Here is a 16,949-nt window from a genome sequence, read left to right as displayed (position 1 = left end):
TTACATGGCTTAGTGGGTAGAGCAGGAGGTTATGGGTTCTAATTCCATCTCCGCTACTTGTCTGCTGTGTGAGCTTGGGCAAGTCACTTCACTTCTCTGTGCCTCAGTTACCTCATCTGTAAAATGGGAACTGAGACTGTGGGCCCTATGTGGGACAGGGACCGTGTCCAATGCGATTTACTTGTATCCACCCCAGCGCTTAGTACGGTGCCTGGCACATAGTAAGCATTTAACAAATACCATAATAATAATGTATTAATTAATAATGATAATTATTTGTTATTACTGTTATTAACCTGGGTAACCTTTGGTCTCATCTCAGAAGATGACGAGACTAGAGAGATAACCGGTCTTTTATGTAATACTCCCCAACTCTGGTGATCAGCACCCTCACACCTCAAACTGGGGCCTGGGGGGGTGCCGGAAAGGGGTTGCCTTCGCGTCACCGAATAAACCGAGATGAATTCCTCTCTTACGGAGGAGATGATGGCCCTGCTATCGTAGGTTGAAAAGCCACTTTCAGAGCCACCCGAGCGTGTGGCTTTGGCAGGTAGATTTGAAAACGAGAAGGAACAGAGAACAGATCATCTTCTCACTGTACGAGAAACTGTGTCCACAGTTCACTGGGAGGCCTGGGCATTCACCTGAGGCTTTAGTTGGCCATTAGCACCCTGATTGTCTCACCACGGACAAAGTAAAGCACAATCAGGAAGGGGGTCGGAGATGCTGGTGTCTCTTGAGGAAGATCTCATGCATGTAATCCCAAAATCTCCCCGTATGAGTTTCGTTGTTGTGAATCATGGCAGTCAGGGCCTCACCCTGGTCGAGGCCCTGCCAGTAATCCTGAAGCCACATCTCTTTCCAGCTGAGAGAGAGAGAGAGAGAGAGAGAGTGATGAAGCAATGGATCGAATCTCAGTACGAACCAGTGAGCCAGCCCCTCAATAAGCACTCCGTAAGTATCAATCAACCAATGGTATTTATTGAGCGCTCACTGTGTGCAAAGCACTACACTAAGCGCTTGGGAGAGTACCACACAACGGAGTTAGTGGACACATTCCCTGCCCAAAAAAAGAGCTACCATTGATTGATTCTCGCCTATCCCGCCATCGACCCCCGGCCCACGTCATCCCCCGGGCCCGGAATGGCCTCCCTCTGCCCATCCGCCAAGCTAGCTCTCTTCCTCCCTTCAAGGCCCTACGGAGAGCTCACCTCCTCCAGGAGGCCTTCCCAGACTGAGCCCCTTCCTTCCTCTCCCCCTCGTCCCCCTCTCCATCCCCCCATCTTACCTCCTTCCCTTCCCCACAGCACCTGTATATATGTCTATATGTTTGTACATATTTATTACTCTATTTATTTATTTATTTTACTTGTACATATCTATTCTATTTATTTTATTTTGTTAGTATGTTTGCTTTTGTTCTCTGTCTCCCCCTTTTAGACTGTGAGCCCACTGTTGGGTAGGGACTGTCTCTATATGTTGCCAACTTGTACTTCCCAAGCGCTTAGTACAGTGCTCTACACATAGTAAGCGCTCAATAAATACGATTGAGGATGATGATTGATTGAAAAGGATTCCAGGGAGAGGTGAGCGGTCGACATGTTCCCGGTACTGTGGTAATTTCCATGCCAAATACAAACTCCAGAAAGACGCCAAAGCATTCAACAGAACCATCCAAATGGTCTGGCTGGGATCATTTCTGGAGACGCTCTCCAGGGGTCCAAGATGCTCAGCACCTTCAGCCCGGATCTCAAAACCAACCCTCAACCACCCTCCTTCTGTCCACGACGACCTCTGCATACCAGTCCTTCCCAGCCACAGCTACAGATGTAGATATAATAATAATAATAATAATAATAACGGGATTCGTTAAGTGCTTACTATGTGCCAGACACTGTTCTAAGCGCTGGGATAATAATAATAATAATAATGGCATTTATTAAGCGCTTACTATGTGCAAAGCACTGTTCTAAGCGCTGGGTAGATACAAGGTTATCAGGCTGTCCCAACTGGGGCTCAGCATCTTGATCCCCATTTTCCAGATGTGGTAACTGAGGCACAGAGAAGCAAGTGACTCGCCCAAAGTCACACAGCTAAGTGGCCGAGGTGGGATTAGAACCCATCATCATCAATCGTATTTATTGAGTGCTTACTATGTGCAGAGCACTGTACTAAGCGCTTGGGAAGTACAAATTGGCAACATATAGAGACAGTCCCTACCCAGACTCCCAAGCCCGGGCTCTTTCCATGAAGCCACGCTGCTTCTCTAGATTAGACAGAGAGGGAGCGAGAGTGCTGTGCTTTGCACAGAGTAAGCGCTTAATAAATGCCATCATTATTATTACTCTGATTTGAAGGTGACAAGGCTGGTGGGAAGATTAAAACCCATGAGTGAGTCCTGTTGAAAGAGCAGCTGTCACACAGTATTCAACCACCAAAGATGCTGCCAATGGGCGCTGCTGTCTTTCCTTCAGCAAGGTCGGGCTGGTGTTGCCAATTTTACCAAGGACTTTAGTTTGGGTTTGGGTCCTCTCCCCCTCGTCCCCCTCTCCATCCCCCCCATCTTACCTCCTTCCCTTCCCCACAGCACCTGTATATATGTTTGTACACATTTGTTACTCTATTTATTTATTTATTTACTTTGCTTGTACATATCTATTCTATTTATTTTATTTTGTTAGTATGTTTGGTTTTGTTCTCTGTCTCCCCCTTTTAGACTGCGGGCCCGCTGTTGGGTAGGGACTGTCTCTACATGTTGCCAACTTGTACTGCCCAAGCGCTTAGTACGGTGCTCTGCACACAGTAAGCGCTCAATAATAGTAATAGTAATGATGGCATTTGTTAAGCGCTTACTGTGTGCAAGGCACTGTTCTAAGCGCTGGGGAGGATACAAGGTGATCAGGTTGTCCCATGTGGGGCTCACAGTCTTAATCCCCATTTTCCAGATGAGGTAACAGGCCCAGAGAAGTTAAGTGACTTGCCCAAAGTCACACAGCTAAGTGGCAGAGCTGGGATTTGGACCCATGACCTCTGACTCCAAAGCCCGTGCTCTTTCCACTGAGCCACGCTGCTTCTCTAACGATTGATGATGAAGTGAGGGAAAGGCAGGGCTTTCCAGTGGCAGGACAGGTGCTGGGGTTGTTCTAGCAAACCGGTGGTGGTTGGCATAGAGCTAGCCCCACTCTCTTGTCCAGTGGCTCCATGCTCACTGCGAGCCGGCTGGCAGGCAGGGAGAGCAAGCGCAACTTATGGTCATGGAATGACCTTCTTCCTGCCAAACCTATGGTACCTACGCCTCCCTTCTCCTGGAAACACTCATTTTCCTCAGGTTTTCTGACACAATTCCCTCAACTCTAGCTTGTCTTGCCTGGTGGATAGAGCACGGGCCCGGGAACCAGAAGGTCATGGGTTCTAATCCCGGCTCTGCCACTTCTCTGCTGTGTGGCCTTGGGCAAGTCACTTTGCTTCTCTGTGCCTCAGTTACCTCATCTGTAAAGCGGGGATTAAGACTGGGAGCCCTATTTGGGACAGGGACTGTAGCCAACCTATCTTTTAGACTGTGAGCCCACTGTTGGGTAGGGACCGTCTCTATATGTTGCCAATTTGTACTTCCCAAGCGCTTAGTACAGTGCTCTGCACACAGTAAGCGCTCAATAAATACGATTGATGATGATCTTGTATCTACCCCAGCACTTAGTACAGTGCCTGACACATAGTAAGGGCTTAACAAATACCACAGTCATTCTTATAACATTCCCTCAAAGACCTTAACAATTCGTTGAATTCTTTTGAATGCCTGAGCGGCACCTCGTATAACAATAATAATACTTATGGTATTTGTTAAAGCGCTTACTATGTGCCAGACACTGTACTAAGTGCTGGGGTGGATACAAGCAAATCAGGTTGGACACGGTCCCTGTCCCCCGCAGGGCTCACAATCCCCATCCCCATTTTACAGACAAAGTAACCGAGGCCCAGAGTAGTGAAGTGATTTACCCAAGGTCACACAGCAGACAAGTGTGCTGTGTGAGTCCCCCTCCCCATCCCCCTGCCTTACCTCCTTCCCCTCCCCACAGCACCTGTATATATGTATATATGTTTGTACGTATTTATTACTCGGTTTATTTTATTTGTACGTATTTATTCCATTTATTTTATTTTGTTAATATGTTTTGTTTTGCTGTCTGTCTCCCCCTTCTAGACTGTGAGCCCGCTGTTGGGTAGGGACTGTCTCTATATGTTGCCAACTTGTACTTCCCAAGCGCTTAGTACAGTGCTCTGCACACAGTAAGCGCTCAATAAATACAATTGAATGAATGAAGTGGCGGAGCCAGGATTAGAACTCCTGACCTTCAGACTCCTAGGCTTGTGCTCTACCCACTAGGCCATGCTGCTTCTCACACCCTTAACTCCCAGGCAATAAATTCCCCCTCGTTCTAGCTGATTGCATTGCAAGCAGATGTTTCTGAGCTTTGTTGGTCTTCGTGGCTCAGTGAAAAGAGGCCGGGCTTTGGAGCCAGAGGTCACGGGTTCAAATCCCGGCTCCGCCAACTGTCAGCTGTGTGACTTTGGGCAAGTCACTTCACTTCTCTGTGCCTCGGTTACCTCATCTGTAAAATGGGGATTAAAACTGTGGGATGACCTGATCACCTTGTAACCTCCCCAGCGCTTACAACAGTGCTTTGCACGGAGTAAACACTTAACAAATACCGTTATTATAATAGAGTAGCAGCGTGGCTTAATGGAAAGAGCCAGGGCTTGGGAGTCAGAGGTCGTGAGTTCTCATTCCGGCTCCGCCGCTTATCGGCTGTGTGACTCTGGGCAAGTCACTTCACCTCTCTGGGCCTCAGCGACCTCATCTGTCAAATGGGGGTGAAGGCCGGGCGCCCCACCGTGGGACAGCCCGATGACCCCGTACCTCCCCCAGCGATTAGCACACAGTAAGCGCTCCCCCAATGCCATCATCATCGTCTCCTCCCCCTTTTAGACTGCGAGCCCACTGTTGGGTAGGGACTGTCTCTACATGTTGCCAATTTGTACTTCCCAAGCGCTTAGTACAGTGCTCTGCACACAGTAAGCGCTCCATAAATACAATTGATTGACTGATCATCATCATAACAATGATAATGATGGCATTTGTTAAGCGCTTATAAAGCGCGGGGGAGGTTGTCCCACACGGGGCTTCCAGTCTTCATCCCCGTTTCCCAGATGAGGTCACTGAGGCCCAGAGAAGCCAAGTGACTTGCCCAAGGTGACACAGCGGACACGCGGCAGGGTTGGGATTCAAACCCACGACCTCCGACTCCAAAGCTCGCGCTCTTTCCGCCGAGCCACGCCGCTTCTCCGCTCATCGTCGTCATCGTCGTCACCTGTCACCGTCGGGGATGTCCTCCACGCTTCCCAAGCCGGGGACGGGCACGGGGCAGCCCATGTGCGAGCGGTGGGCGATGCGCGGCGGCGGGGCGGGGCCGGCGCGGGGGGAGGCCCCGTGGGCCCGCTCAGCGTCCAGCCGGGCGATCTCCTGGTCGCAGACGAAGCACTCGAAGCCGCTGAGGTAGCTGGGCCGCGCGGCGTCGTTCACCCCCCACTCCCGCCGCTCCAAGCTGTCCAGGAGGAACCGATTGGTGATGCCCCCCGGCTGCTTGTAGTCCAGGTACCTCATGTACTCGTCGCCGTTCTTGTCGAGGAAGTCGATGAACTCCGCCAACTTCCGCGGGGTCTCGAAGTCGTCCACCAGGATGACGGAGCGCCGGGCGGGCACCCAGTCCCGCACGGAGGGGGAGCCGCGGTAGACGGGCACGGCGCCCAGGTGCAGGGGCCGCCACAGCTTCTCCGTCATGTAGTCGTCGCAGATGGCGTTCTCCATGGCCAGGTGGAACTTGTACCTCGACAGGAAGTCCAGCAGCTCGGCGTCCTCCGTGGTGGCGGTGGCCGTGTCCCGCAGCCGGGCCGTGGGCAGCTCACGGTTCTGCAGGCACCTCCCGTAGGAGTCTACCTGAGGGAGAGGCGGAGGGAGGGAGGGAGGGAGGGAGGGCTGAGGCTGGGCTGGGTGGACCCTCGCCTCGGGACGGCGCTGGGCTGGACGCCCCCAACCCATCCCGCCAAAGCCCACGGGCCCGACTCTATCCTATTTATTTTATTTTGTTAACATGTTTGGCTTTGTTCTGTCTCCCCCTTCTAGACTGTGAGCCCGCTGTTGGGTAGGGACTGTCTCTCTATGTTGCCAACTTGTACTTCCCAAGCGCTTAGTCCAGTGCTCTGCACACAGTAAGCGCTCAGTAAATACGACTGATTGATTTATTTTAGCATCTCTCTCTTTGCGATGTCGTAACCTCCCTGAGGGCAGGGATCACATTTACTAGTTCTGTTGTACTGTCCTAAGGGCTTAGTACAGTGCTCAGCACAGTCCCTTATGCTGTATATACGTATATATGTTTGTACATATTTATTACTCTATTTATTTATTTATTTATTTTATTTGTACATATCTATTCTATTTATTTTATTTTGTTAGTATGTTTGGTTTTGTTGTCTGTCTCCCCCTTCTAGACTGTGAGCCCACTGTTGGGTAGGGACTGTCTCTAGATGTTGCCAATCTGTACTTCCCAAGCGCTTAGTACAGTGCTCTGCACATAGTAAGCGCTCAATAAATACGATTGATGATGATGATGATGATTGACTCCGCAGCGCCCCCTCCGGCCGACTGTCGACCCAGCCCCCGCCGGCCGGGCCTCCACAGCGCCCCCGCCGGCCGGGCCTCCACAGCGCCCCCGCCGACAGAGCCTCCATAGCGCCCCCTCCGGCCGAGTGTCGACACAGCCCCCTCCAGCAGAACCCTGACTCCGCCCCCTCGGGCGGGGCCTCCACTGCGCCCCCTCCGGCCGGGCCTCCACAGCGCCCCCACCGACAGAGCCTCCATAGCGCCCCCTCCGGCCGAGTGTCGACACAGCCCCCTCCAGCAGAACCCTGACTCCGCCCCCTCGGGCGGGGCCTCCACTGCGCCCCCTCCGGCCGGGCCTCCACAGCGCCCCCACCGACAGAGCCTCCATAGCGCCCCCTCCGGCCGAGTGTCGACACAGCCCCCTCCAGCAGGGCCTCCACAGCGCCCCCTCCGGCCAAATGTCGACCCAACCCCTCAGGCAGAGCCTCCACAGCGCCCCCGCCGGCCGGGCCTCCGCACCGCCCCCACCGACAGAGCCTCCACAGCGCCCCCTCCAGCCGAATGTCGACACAGCCCCATCCAGCAGGGCCTCCACAGCGCCCCCTCCGGCCGGGCCTCCATAGCGCCACCTCCGGCCAAATGTCGACCCAACCCCTCAGGCAGAGCCTCCACAGCGCCCCCACCGACAGAGCCTCCATAGCGCCCCCTCCAGCCGAGTGTCGACACAGCCCCATCCAGCAGGGCCTCCACAGCGCCCCCTCCGGCCGGGCCTCCATAACGCCACCTCCGGCCAAATGTCGACCCAACCCCTCAGGAAGAGCCTCCACAGCGCCCCCACCGGCCGGGCCTCCGCAGCGCCCCCACCGACAGAGCCTCCACAGCGCTCCCTCCGGCCGGGCCTCCACAACGCCCCCCACCGACAGAGCCACCACAGCGCCCCTCCGGCCGAGCCTCGACTCCGCCTTCTCCGGGCGGGCCTCCACAGCGCCCCTCCGGCCGAGCCTCGACTCCGCCTTCTCCGGGTGCGCCTCCACAGCGCCCCCTCCGGCCGAGCCTCGACTCCGCCTTCCTCCAACCGGGCCTCCACAGCGCCCCCACCGGCCGGGCCTCCACAGCGCCCCCTCCGGGCGGGCCTCCACAGCGCCCCTCCGGCCGGGCCTCGACTCCGCCTTCCTCCAACCGGGCCTCCACAGCGCCCCCTCCGGCCGAGCCTCGACTCCGCCTTCCTCCGACCGGGGCTCCACAGCGCCCCCTCCGGCCGAGCCTCGACTCCGCCTTCCTCCGACCGGGGCTCCACAGCGCCCCCTCCGGCCGAGCCTCGACTCCGCCTTCCTCCGACCGGGCCTCCACAGCGCTCCCTCCGGGCGGGCCTCCACAGCGCCCCCTCCGGCCGAGCCTCGACTCCGCCTTCCTCCAACCGGGCCTCCACAGCGCCCCCTCCGGCCGAGCCTCGACTCCACCTCCCTCCAACCGGGCCTCCACAGCGCCCCCTCCGGCCGAGCCTCGACTCCGCCTTCCTCCAACCGGGGCTCCACGGCGCCCCCTCCGGCCGAGCCTCGACTCCGCCTTCCTCCAACCGGGCCTCCACAGCGCCCCCACCGGCCGGGCCTCCTCAGCGCCCCCACCGACAGAGGCCCGACAGCGCCTTCCTCCAACGGGGCCTCCACAGCGCCCCCTCCGGCCGAGCCTCGACTCCGCCTTCCTCCGAACGGGCTTCCACAGCGCCCCCACCGGCCGGGCCTCCTCAGCGCCCCCTCCGGGTGGGCCTCCACAGCGCCCCCTCCGGCCGAGCGTCGACTCCGCCTTCCTCCAACCAGGGCTCCACGGCGCCCCCTCCGGCCGAGCCTCGACTCCGCCTCCCTCCAACGGGGCCTCCACAGCGCCCCCTCCGGCCGAGCCTCAACTCCGCCTTCCTCCAACGGGGCCTCCACAGCGCCCCCACCGGGCGAGCCTCGGCAGCGCCCCCACCGACGGAGGCCCGACGGCGCCCCCTCGCGGCGGCCGAGCGCGTAGCCGGCGGCGGTCCCGCCCTCCGGTCCGTCCGGTCCGTCCGTCCGCCCGTCCCCCCGTCCCCTCACCGGGATGTGGCGCATGAGCTCTCGCACGTAGCGGTCGCGGTCGGCCGGCACGTCGCAGTGGGACTGCAGGTAGACGAGCGGCGCGTAGCCGCGGCGCCGCCAGGCATCGCGCTCCCGGAGCGCGGGCGCGGGGCGCCTTAGGTAGGCGGCCCCCGGCAGCCACTGCAGCGGCAGCGGGTAGTCGGAGCGGCGGCTGAAGGTGGCGGTGAGGTTGAAGAGGCGGATGCCCGGGCCGTGGCTCAGCAGGAAGTTGTTGAGCGGCGACTCCTCGTGCAGCAGCGCCCAGCTCTGGTGCGGCAGGCGCGGCAGCGGGGCCTCCGAGGCGCGGAAGTCCGTGCCGTAGAACAGCAGGGCGCGGGTCTGCGCGTCCCGCCACCGCCGCTTGTCGCGGGACGCCAGGCAGGCGCCGCGCGCGCACTCGATGCGCTCCGTCTCGCCGGGGAAGTGCGGGAACACGCCGGGGCTCCACCACAGCACCACCGGCGGGGACGCCGCGTCCGGCGCGCCCTCCGACGGCTCCGGTCCCGGCCCCGGCCCCGACACGCCCACGCGACCCAGCGGGGCCGGCGGACGGAAGACGGCGCCGTCCCACGGCTCGGCCCCGGCCCACGGCTCGGCCCCGGCCCACGGCTCGGCCTCGTCCGCCGCCGCTACCGCCGCTACCGCCGCCCAGCAGGCCCAGGCGGCCCAGAGCGCCGCCCGAGCAGCCGCCATGGTGGGCGCCCCCTCGCGGAGGGCACGCCCCCTCGCGGAGGGCACGCCCCCTCGCGGAGGGCACGCCCCCTCGCGGAGGGCACGCCCCCTCGCGGAGGGCACGCCCCTAGCTGCTCGTGCAAGCGCGCCCCCTAGCGGAAGGTGCGCCCCCTAGCTGCTCGTGCAAGCGCGACCCTTAGCAGAAGGTGCGCCCCCTAGCTGCTCGTGCAACCGCGCCCCCTCGCGGAGGGCACGCCCCCCCGCGGCTCGTTTAAGCGCGCCCCCTCGCGGAGGGCACGCCCCCCCGCGGCTCGTTTAAGCGCGCCCCCTAGCGGAGGGCACGCCCTCTCGCTGCTCGTACAAGCGCATCTCCCCACCGGAGCGCACGCCCCCTCGCTACTCGTGCAAGCGCCCCCTAGCGAACGGCACGCCCCCTCGCGGCTCGGGCAAGCGCTCCCCCTAGCGGAAGGCACGCCCCCTAGCTGCTCGTGCAAGCGCGCCCCCTCGCGGAGGGCATGCCCTCTTGCGGCTCGTGCAAGCGCAGCCCCCCTCGCGGAAGGCGCGCCCCCCCCAACGGAGGGCACGCCCCCTTGCTTCTCGTGCAAGCGCGCCCCCTCGCGGAGGGCATGCCCTCTTGCGGCTCGTGCAAGCGCAGCCCCCCCTCGCGGAAGGCGCGCCCCCCCCCAACGGAGGGCACGCCCCCTTGCTTCTCGTGCAAGCGCGCCCCCTCGCGGAGGGCATGCCCTCTTGCGGCTCGTGCAAGCGCAGCCCCCCCTCGCGGAAGGTGCGCCCCTTAGCTGCTCGTGCAAGCGCGCCTCCTAGCGGAAGGCACGCTCCCTAGCTGCTCGTGCAAGCGCGACCCCTAGCGGAAGGCACGCCCCCTAGCGGAGCGCACGCCCCCAGCTGCTCATGCAAGCGCACCCCCTCTAGCAGAGGGTGCGCCCCCCCCCGCGGCTCGTTTAAGCGCGCCCCCTAGCGGAGGGCGCGCCCCCTAGCGGAGGGCACGCCCTCTCGCGGCTCGTGCAAGCGCACCGCCCCTTAGCGGAGGGCACGCCCCCTCGCTGCTCGTGCAAGCGCGCCCCCTAGCGAACGGCGCGCCCCCTAGCGGCTCGTACAAGCGCGCCCCCTAGCGGAAGGCACGCCCCCTCGCGGCTCGTGCTAGCGCGCCCCCTAGCTGCGCGTGCAAGCGCGCCCCCTCGTGGAAGGCACGCCCCCTCGCGGTTCGTGCAAGCGCGCCCCCTAGCGGAGGGCACGTCCCCCCGCTGCTCGTGCAAGGACGCCCCCTAGCGGACGGCACGCCCCCTAGCGGAGCGCACGTCCCCTCGCTGCTCGTGCAAGCGCGCCCCCTAGCGGAAGGCACGCCCCCTAGCTCTTCGTGCAAGCGCGCCCCCTAGCGGAAGGCACGCCCCCTCGCGGCTCGTGCGAGTGCGCCCCCTAGCGGAAGGCACGTCCCCTACCGGCTCGTGCTAGTGCGCCCCCTAGCGGAAGGCACGCTCCTTCGCTGCTCGTGCGAGCGCGCCCCCTTGCGGCCCAAGGCCTGCTTGGCGCCGAGATCCTCCTGCCTAGCTGGCTCCATTCCTCGCTCGTCTTTAATTACTATGAATAATAATAATGATGATGGTAATTATTAAGCGCTTACTATGTGCAAAGCACTGTTCTAAGCGCTGGAGAGGTTACAAGGTGATCAGGTTGTCCCACGGGGGGAGCTCACAGTCTTAATCCTCATTTTACGGATGAGGGAACTGAGGCCCAGAGGATAATAATAATAATAATAATAATAATAATAATAGCATTTATTAAGCGCTTACTATGCACAAAGCACTGTTCTAAGCACTGGGGAGGTTACAAGGCGATCAGGTTACCCCACGGAGGGGGGGCTCACAGTCTTAATCCTCAATGTACTTCCCAAGTGCTTAGTACAGTGCTCTGCACACAGTAAGTGCTCAATAAATACGATTGAATGAATGAATTTTACAGATGAGGGAGCTGAGGCCCAGAGAATAATAATAATAATAATGATGGCATTTATTAAGCACTTACTATGCACAAAGCACTGTTCTAAGCGCTGGGGAGCTTACAAGGTGATCAGGTTGTCCCAACGCGGGGGCTGACAGTCTTCATCCTCATTTTACTGTTGAGGGAGCTGAGGCCCAGAGAATAATAATAATAATAATAATAATAATAATAATAATAATAATAATAATAATGGCATTTATTAAGCACTTACTATGCACAAAGCACTGTTCTAAGCACTGGGGAGGTTACCAGGTGATCAGGTTGTCCCACGGAGGGGCTCACAGTCTTCATCCCCATTTTACAGATAAGGTAACTGAGGCCCAGAGAAGTGAAGTGACTTGCCCAAAGTCACGCGGCTGACAAGTGGCGGAGCCGGGATTTGAACCCATGACCTCTGACTCCAAAGCCCGGGCTCTTTCCACTGAGCCACGCTGCTTCTATTATGGTATTTGTTCAGTGCTGTGTTGAGTGTTAAATTCACATTTGTTAAGTGCCAGGCCACTGTACTAGAGCGTCTGAGAAGCAGCATGGTTTAGTGGAAAGAGCCTGGGCTTGGAAGCCAGAAGACAGAAATGCTCCTGACCCCACCTCCCCTTCTAGTTATCGCCCTATCTCCCTCTTACCCTTCCTTTCCAAACTCCTTGAACGAGTTGTGTACACGCGCTGCCTCGAATTCCTCAAGGCCAAGTCTCTCCTCAACCTCCTCCAAACTGGCTTCCATCCCCTACACTCCACCGAAACTGCCCTCTCAAAGGTCACCAATGACCTCCTGCTTGCCAAATCCAATGGCTCCTACTCTATCCTCCTTGACCTCTCAGCTGCTTTCAACGCTGTGGACCACCCCCTTCTCCTCAACACGCTATCCAACCTTGGCTTCACAGACTCCGTCCTCTCCTGGTTCTCTTATCTCTCCGGCTGTTCATTCTCAGTCTCCTTTGCAGGCTCCTCCTCCTTTGTGGGCTCCTCCTCCCACCCCCTTACTGTAGGGGTTCCTCAGGGGTCAGTTCTTGGTCCCCTTCTGTTCTCTATCTACACTCACTCCCTTGGTGACCTCATTCGCTCCCACGGCTTCAACTATCATCTCTACGCTGATGACACCCAGATCTACATCTCTGCCCCTGCTCTCTCCCCCTCCCTCCAGGCTCGCATCTCCTCCTGCCTTCAGGACATCTCCATCTGGATATCTGCCCGCCATCTAAAACGCAATATGTCCAAGACTGAACTCCTTTTCTTCCCTTCCAAACCCTCCCCTCTCCCTGATTTTCCTGTCACTGTAGATGGCACTACCATCCTTCCCGTCTCACAAGCCCGCAGACTTGGTGTCATCTTTGACTTCGCTCTCTCGTTCACTCCTCACGTCCAATCTGTCACCAAAACCTGCCAGTCTCATCTCCACAACATCACCAAGATCCACCCTTTCCTCTCCATCCAAACCGCTACTTTGCTGGTTCAATCTCTCATCCTAACCCGACTGGATTACTGCATCAGCCTCCTCTCTGATCTCCCATCCTCCTGTCTCTCCCCACTTCAGTCTATACTTCACGCTGCTACCCAGATCATCTCTGTGCAGAAATGCTCTGGGCATGTTACTCCCCTCCTCAAAAATCTCCAGTGGCTACCAATCAATCTGCGCATCAGGCAGAAACTCCTCACCCTGGGCTTCAAGGCTGTCCATCCATCCCCTCGCCCCCTCCTACCTCACCTCCCTTCTCTCCTTCTACATCCCAGCCCGCACAGTCCGCTCTTCTGGTGCTAACGTTCTCACCGTTAGGCCTCGTACTCGCCTGTCCCGCCATCGACCCCCGGCCCACGTCCTCCCCCTGGCCCGGAATGCCCTCCCTCCGCACATCCGCCAAGCTAGCTCTCTTCCTCCCTTCAAAGCCCTACTGAGAGCTCACCTCCTCCAGGAGGCCTTCCCAGACTGAGCCTTTTCCTCTCTCCCTCCCCCAGCCCTACCTCCTTCCCCTCCCCACAGCACCTGTATATGTTTGTACAGATTTATTACTCTATTCTACTTGTACATATTTACTATTCTATTTTTGTCAGTGATGTGCATCTAGCTTAACTTATATTCATTCTGATGACTTGACACCCGACCACGTTTTGTTTTGTCCTTCTCCAGCGCTTAGAACAGTGCATCGCACATAGTAAGCGCTTAACGAATGCCATCATTATTATTTCTCCCTCTTCTGGACTGTGAGCCCGTTGTTGGGTAGGGACCGTCTCTATATGTTGCCAACTTGTGTTTCCCAAGCGCTTAGTACAGTGATTTGCACACAGTAAGCGCTCAATAAATACAATTGAATGAATGAATGAATGAATGAAATGTCATTCCCCTCCTCAAAAATCTCCAGCGGCTGCCTATCAGCCTTCGCATGAAGCAAAAACTCCTCATTCTCGGCTTCAAGGCTGTCCATCACCTCACCCCCTCCTACCTCACCTCCCTTCTCTCCATCTCCAGCCCAGCCCGCACCCTCCGCTGCCGCTAACCACCTCACTGTACCTCGTTCTCACCTGTCCCGCCGTTGACCCCCGGCCCACGTCCTCCCCTTGGCCTGGAATGCCCTCCCTCCACACATCCGCCAAGCTAGCTCTCTTCCTCCCTTCAAAGCCCTATTGAGAGCTCACTTCCTCCAGGAGGCCTTCCCAGACTGAGCCCCCCCCCCTTTTCCTCTTCCTCCTCCCCTCCCCATCACCCCTCCCTCCTTCTGCCCTACCCCCTTCACTTGTGTAAATTTGTACATATTCTATTTTTTATTAATATGTATCTATGTCGATGGTATTGACACCTACTTGTTTTGTTGTCTGTCTCCCCCTTCTAGACTGTGAGCCCATTGTTGGACAACCTGATTACCTTGTTTATACCCCAGTTCTTGGAACAGTGCTTGGCACATAGTAAGCACTTAACAAATCCCGTAATTATTACTAAGCACTGGGATGGATGCAAGCAAAACGGGTTGGACCCAGTTCCTGTCCCGCATAGGGCTCACAGTCTTATTCCCCATTTTACAGATGAGGGAACTGAGGCACCGGGAAGTGAAGTGACTTGCTTAAGATCACACAGCAGACAAGTGGCAGAGCCGGGATTAGAGCCCATGACCTTCTGATTCCCAAGCCGGGGCTTTATCCACTACTAAGCGCTTTATTGAGCGCTATGTGCCCAGTGCTGAGCTAAGTGCTTGGCAGAGTTGGTATTCCCTGCCCACGAGCTAATAGTCCAGAGGGGGAGAAAGACATTCATATAAATCAATTACGGATATCTATATAAGTGCTGTAGGGTTAGGGAAGGGTGAATAAAGGGAGCAAGTCAAGGCAAAGCAGGAGGAAGTGGGAAAAGAGGAATTAGTAGGGGAAGACCTCTTGAAAAGGTGCCTTGAATAAGGCTTTGTAGGAGGGGAGACCAACTTGGATATCAATCGTGTTTATTAAAAATAATTATTGACGGTGGATGTAAGACAACTCGCTCAAGGAATTCGGAGAAGAATAGCAGGAGGGAGACGGGGCGATAACTGGAGGGAGCCTTGGGGTTAAGGGAGGGGTTTTTTAGGATGGGGAGAGAGGGTCAGGTTTGAATGCAGTGGGCAAGAAGCCACTGGAGAGTGAACTGTTGAAGATGGCAGTCGAAAGGAATAGGGGAGGGGACAGGTGTTTCGATAAGGTGCCAAGGGTTGGGATCGGATGAACAGGTGGAGGGGGTGGATTTTGAGAGAAGCCAGATCTCCAAATTTTGTCGGGCAGGGAAGGCAGCGTTAAAGCAAGCAAGGATAGACTTGAAGTGGATGACGTCGGCCTGATACCTAGATTTTCACCACGAGCACACTCTGCAGCTTGTCCAAGAAGAAGGGGTGTCCTGCTGGCTCTGCCCCCAGAAGAAAAGGCAATGTGGAATTTAAAAGGCCATAAAATATTCTTAATTTATTCATTTTATTTCTTTCTTTACAAATTAAAAGATGCATTGAAAAAATAAACCAGTGAAGAGAAATGATAGGTCCACACTCGCTCTGGTCTTCCCACCCTGGCTGGCTCCAGGTTGGACAGTGGCACTCGGGGGGGGGGCGGGGGCGGGGAGAAGGGGGACGAGGGGGTAGGGGAAGAGAGGGAGGCCGGGGCGGGCCGGACCCCAGGCCAGCGTACACTGCTCCCCTTCCCCTGCCACTGTTGCCCGAGGGCGGGTCTGGATCCCACACCCGGCCCTCCCCCACCCCCCCCACCGGCCTAAGCCCCGGGCCCCCTCCTCCCCCTCTCCCCAGAGTGTGATTAAAAGGATAATTGCTAACTGTCATAACGGTCAGTGCCAGGCCTCCAGCTGGCCCCTGGCCGGAGCCTTGAAAATGCTGGAATAGATTCCCTCCCCCAGCAAGAAAGGATATACTCCTTCCCCCTGCCAGGTCCATTTGTTCTTTTGGGGGGGGGGGCGGGGGAAGAAGAGGGTGGAGGGAGGGTTGCGGGGCAGCTGTCTTGAGGTATTGCAAGTTGATTAGCAGACTCTCACTAAGAAAATGATCCAGTGCTAGGAACTGGCCATCGTGTCACTGGGGGCGGAGAATAGAGGGGTGTGCCGCTCTAGGGTCCTCCCCTCAACGACAGACGCGTGCCCCATTTTACTGTCTCAGATGTGGCCCTTCGCCGCCGCCCTCCCCACAGTTGCCGACCCGAGGCCCCCGCTCGGGGAGGGGCTGGGGAGAGGTGCTATCCATCCTCCACGCAACTCAGGACACGCTACGTTCCTGTGCTCACTGCACTCTCGTCCCTAATATAGGAAGAAATCTATTGATGATCTCCAGCTGATCCAGCTCCTGCCTGCCCCCGGGCCCCCACCCTCCCCACGGCCACCACTCTGGTACTCCCTCCTGAGTCCCTCTCACCCGCGGGCCAGCCCTTGCAGACACAGCACTACCGGGCTCCGAGAGCCGCAGTGTCCCCCCCGCCACTGAGTCACACGGTCGGCTGAGAGAGAAACTACGTTCATTAGGATGGGGGTTAGTGAGCGGGTCTGGGGAGGGGAGGGGGCGGCTCCGGCCAGCAGCAGCGGCAGCAGAACCCTACGCGGAGCGGTCAGACCTCTAGGCCCGGACAAGAGGGCCGCTTCCCCTTCACTCTGCCCGGTGGAGTCTGCTTACGTGACGTGGTACGTGTTGGGGAATTATCCAGGTTTCTCTGCTGCCTTGAGAGAGGGAGACAGAGGGCAGGAGAGGGGGAAGAAAGGAGGGAAGAAAAGAGGAGAGGGGGAGGAAGCCAGGGCCAGTGGCGTTGGGTAGTCGGCTTCGGAGTTGAGCACCAAGCAAACCCCTCTAGCTCAGCAGCTGCCGGATCTCCTTGTGCATGTGACAGAGAAAGTCCACGTACGAGGCCCCCCCGCTCAGGCTCTTGTCTTCCACCAGCAAGTGCTTGAACAGCATCTCCAGCTTGTCCTCCTGCTTAACCACGATGAGCTGAGGAGACAGCGGAGAAAGGGCTGGAACCACGAGGGGAGGACGAGGCCCAGGGAGCCGTTCAAACCC

At 57.7% G+C, this 16,949-nt stretch overlaps 2 protein-coding genes across 4 annotated transcripts in view; both read right to left on the bottom strand.

Annotated features, from left to right (window-relative positions):
• Nucleotides 1-284: 284 nt before the first annotated feature.
• FUT11 (fucosyltransferase 11) lies at nucleotides 285-9,453 on the bottom strand. The gene is made up of 3 exons (XM_038743359.1): nucleotides 8,740-9,453; nucleotides 5,370-5,995; nucleotides 285-865 (listed from the first exon to the last, which is right to left on the bottom strand). The coding sequence occupies exons 1-3, from the start codon at nucleotides 9,451-9,453 to the stop codon at nucleotides 706-708; spliced, it is 1,500 nt and encodes a 499-aa protein (XP_038599287.1). The 3' UTR covers nucleotides 285-705.
• A 6,234-nt stretch (nucleotides 9,454-15,687) lies between these two features.
• The window catches only part of SEC24C (SEC24 homolog C, COPII coat complex component), a 52,218-nt gene continuing 50,956 nt past the window's right edge, over nucleotides 15,688-16,949 (bottom strand). For all 3 annotated transcript variants that reach the window (XM_038743807.1, XM_038743806.1, XM_038743809.1), the window contains one exon: nucleotides 15,688-16,880. In XM_038743807.1, the coding sequence (XP_038599735.1) occupies nucleotides 16,740-16,880 (141 nt within the window). In that variant the 3' untranslated portion in view covers nucleotides 15,688-16,739. The remainder of the gene's footprint in view (nucleotides 16,881-16,949) is intronic.

This window comes from Tachyglossus aculeatus, chromosome 3 (genome assembly GCF_015852505.1).
Source record: "Tachyglossus aculeatus isolate mTacAcu1 chromosome 3, mTacAcu1.pri, whole genome shotgun sequence".
NCBI lineage: Eukaryota > Metazoa > Chordata > Mammalia > Monotremata > Tachyglossidae > Tachyglossus > Tachyglossus aculeatus.
The sequence above is the reverse complement of the archived record's forward strand: the minus strand, read 5'-3'. Positions and strand labels throughout refer to the sequence as shown.

Bases quoted from the DNA above. Each gene is read 5' to 3' on its own strand.
- FUT11 (XM_038743359.1), bottom strand. From the start codon at position 9,453: ATGGCGGCTGCTCGGGCGGCGCTCTGGGCCGCCTGGGCCTGCTGGGCG. The intron at 5,996-8,739 runs GTGAGGGGACGG...CCTCTCCCTCAG, and splicing joins AGCTCATGCGCCACATCCCG to GTAGACTCCTACGGGAGGTG. The intron at 866-5,369 runs GTGACGACGATG...TCTCTCTCTCAG, and splicing joins GACATCCCCGACGGTGACAG to CTGGAAAGAGATGTGGCTTC.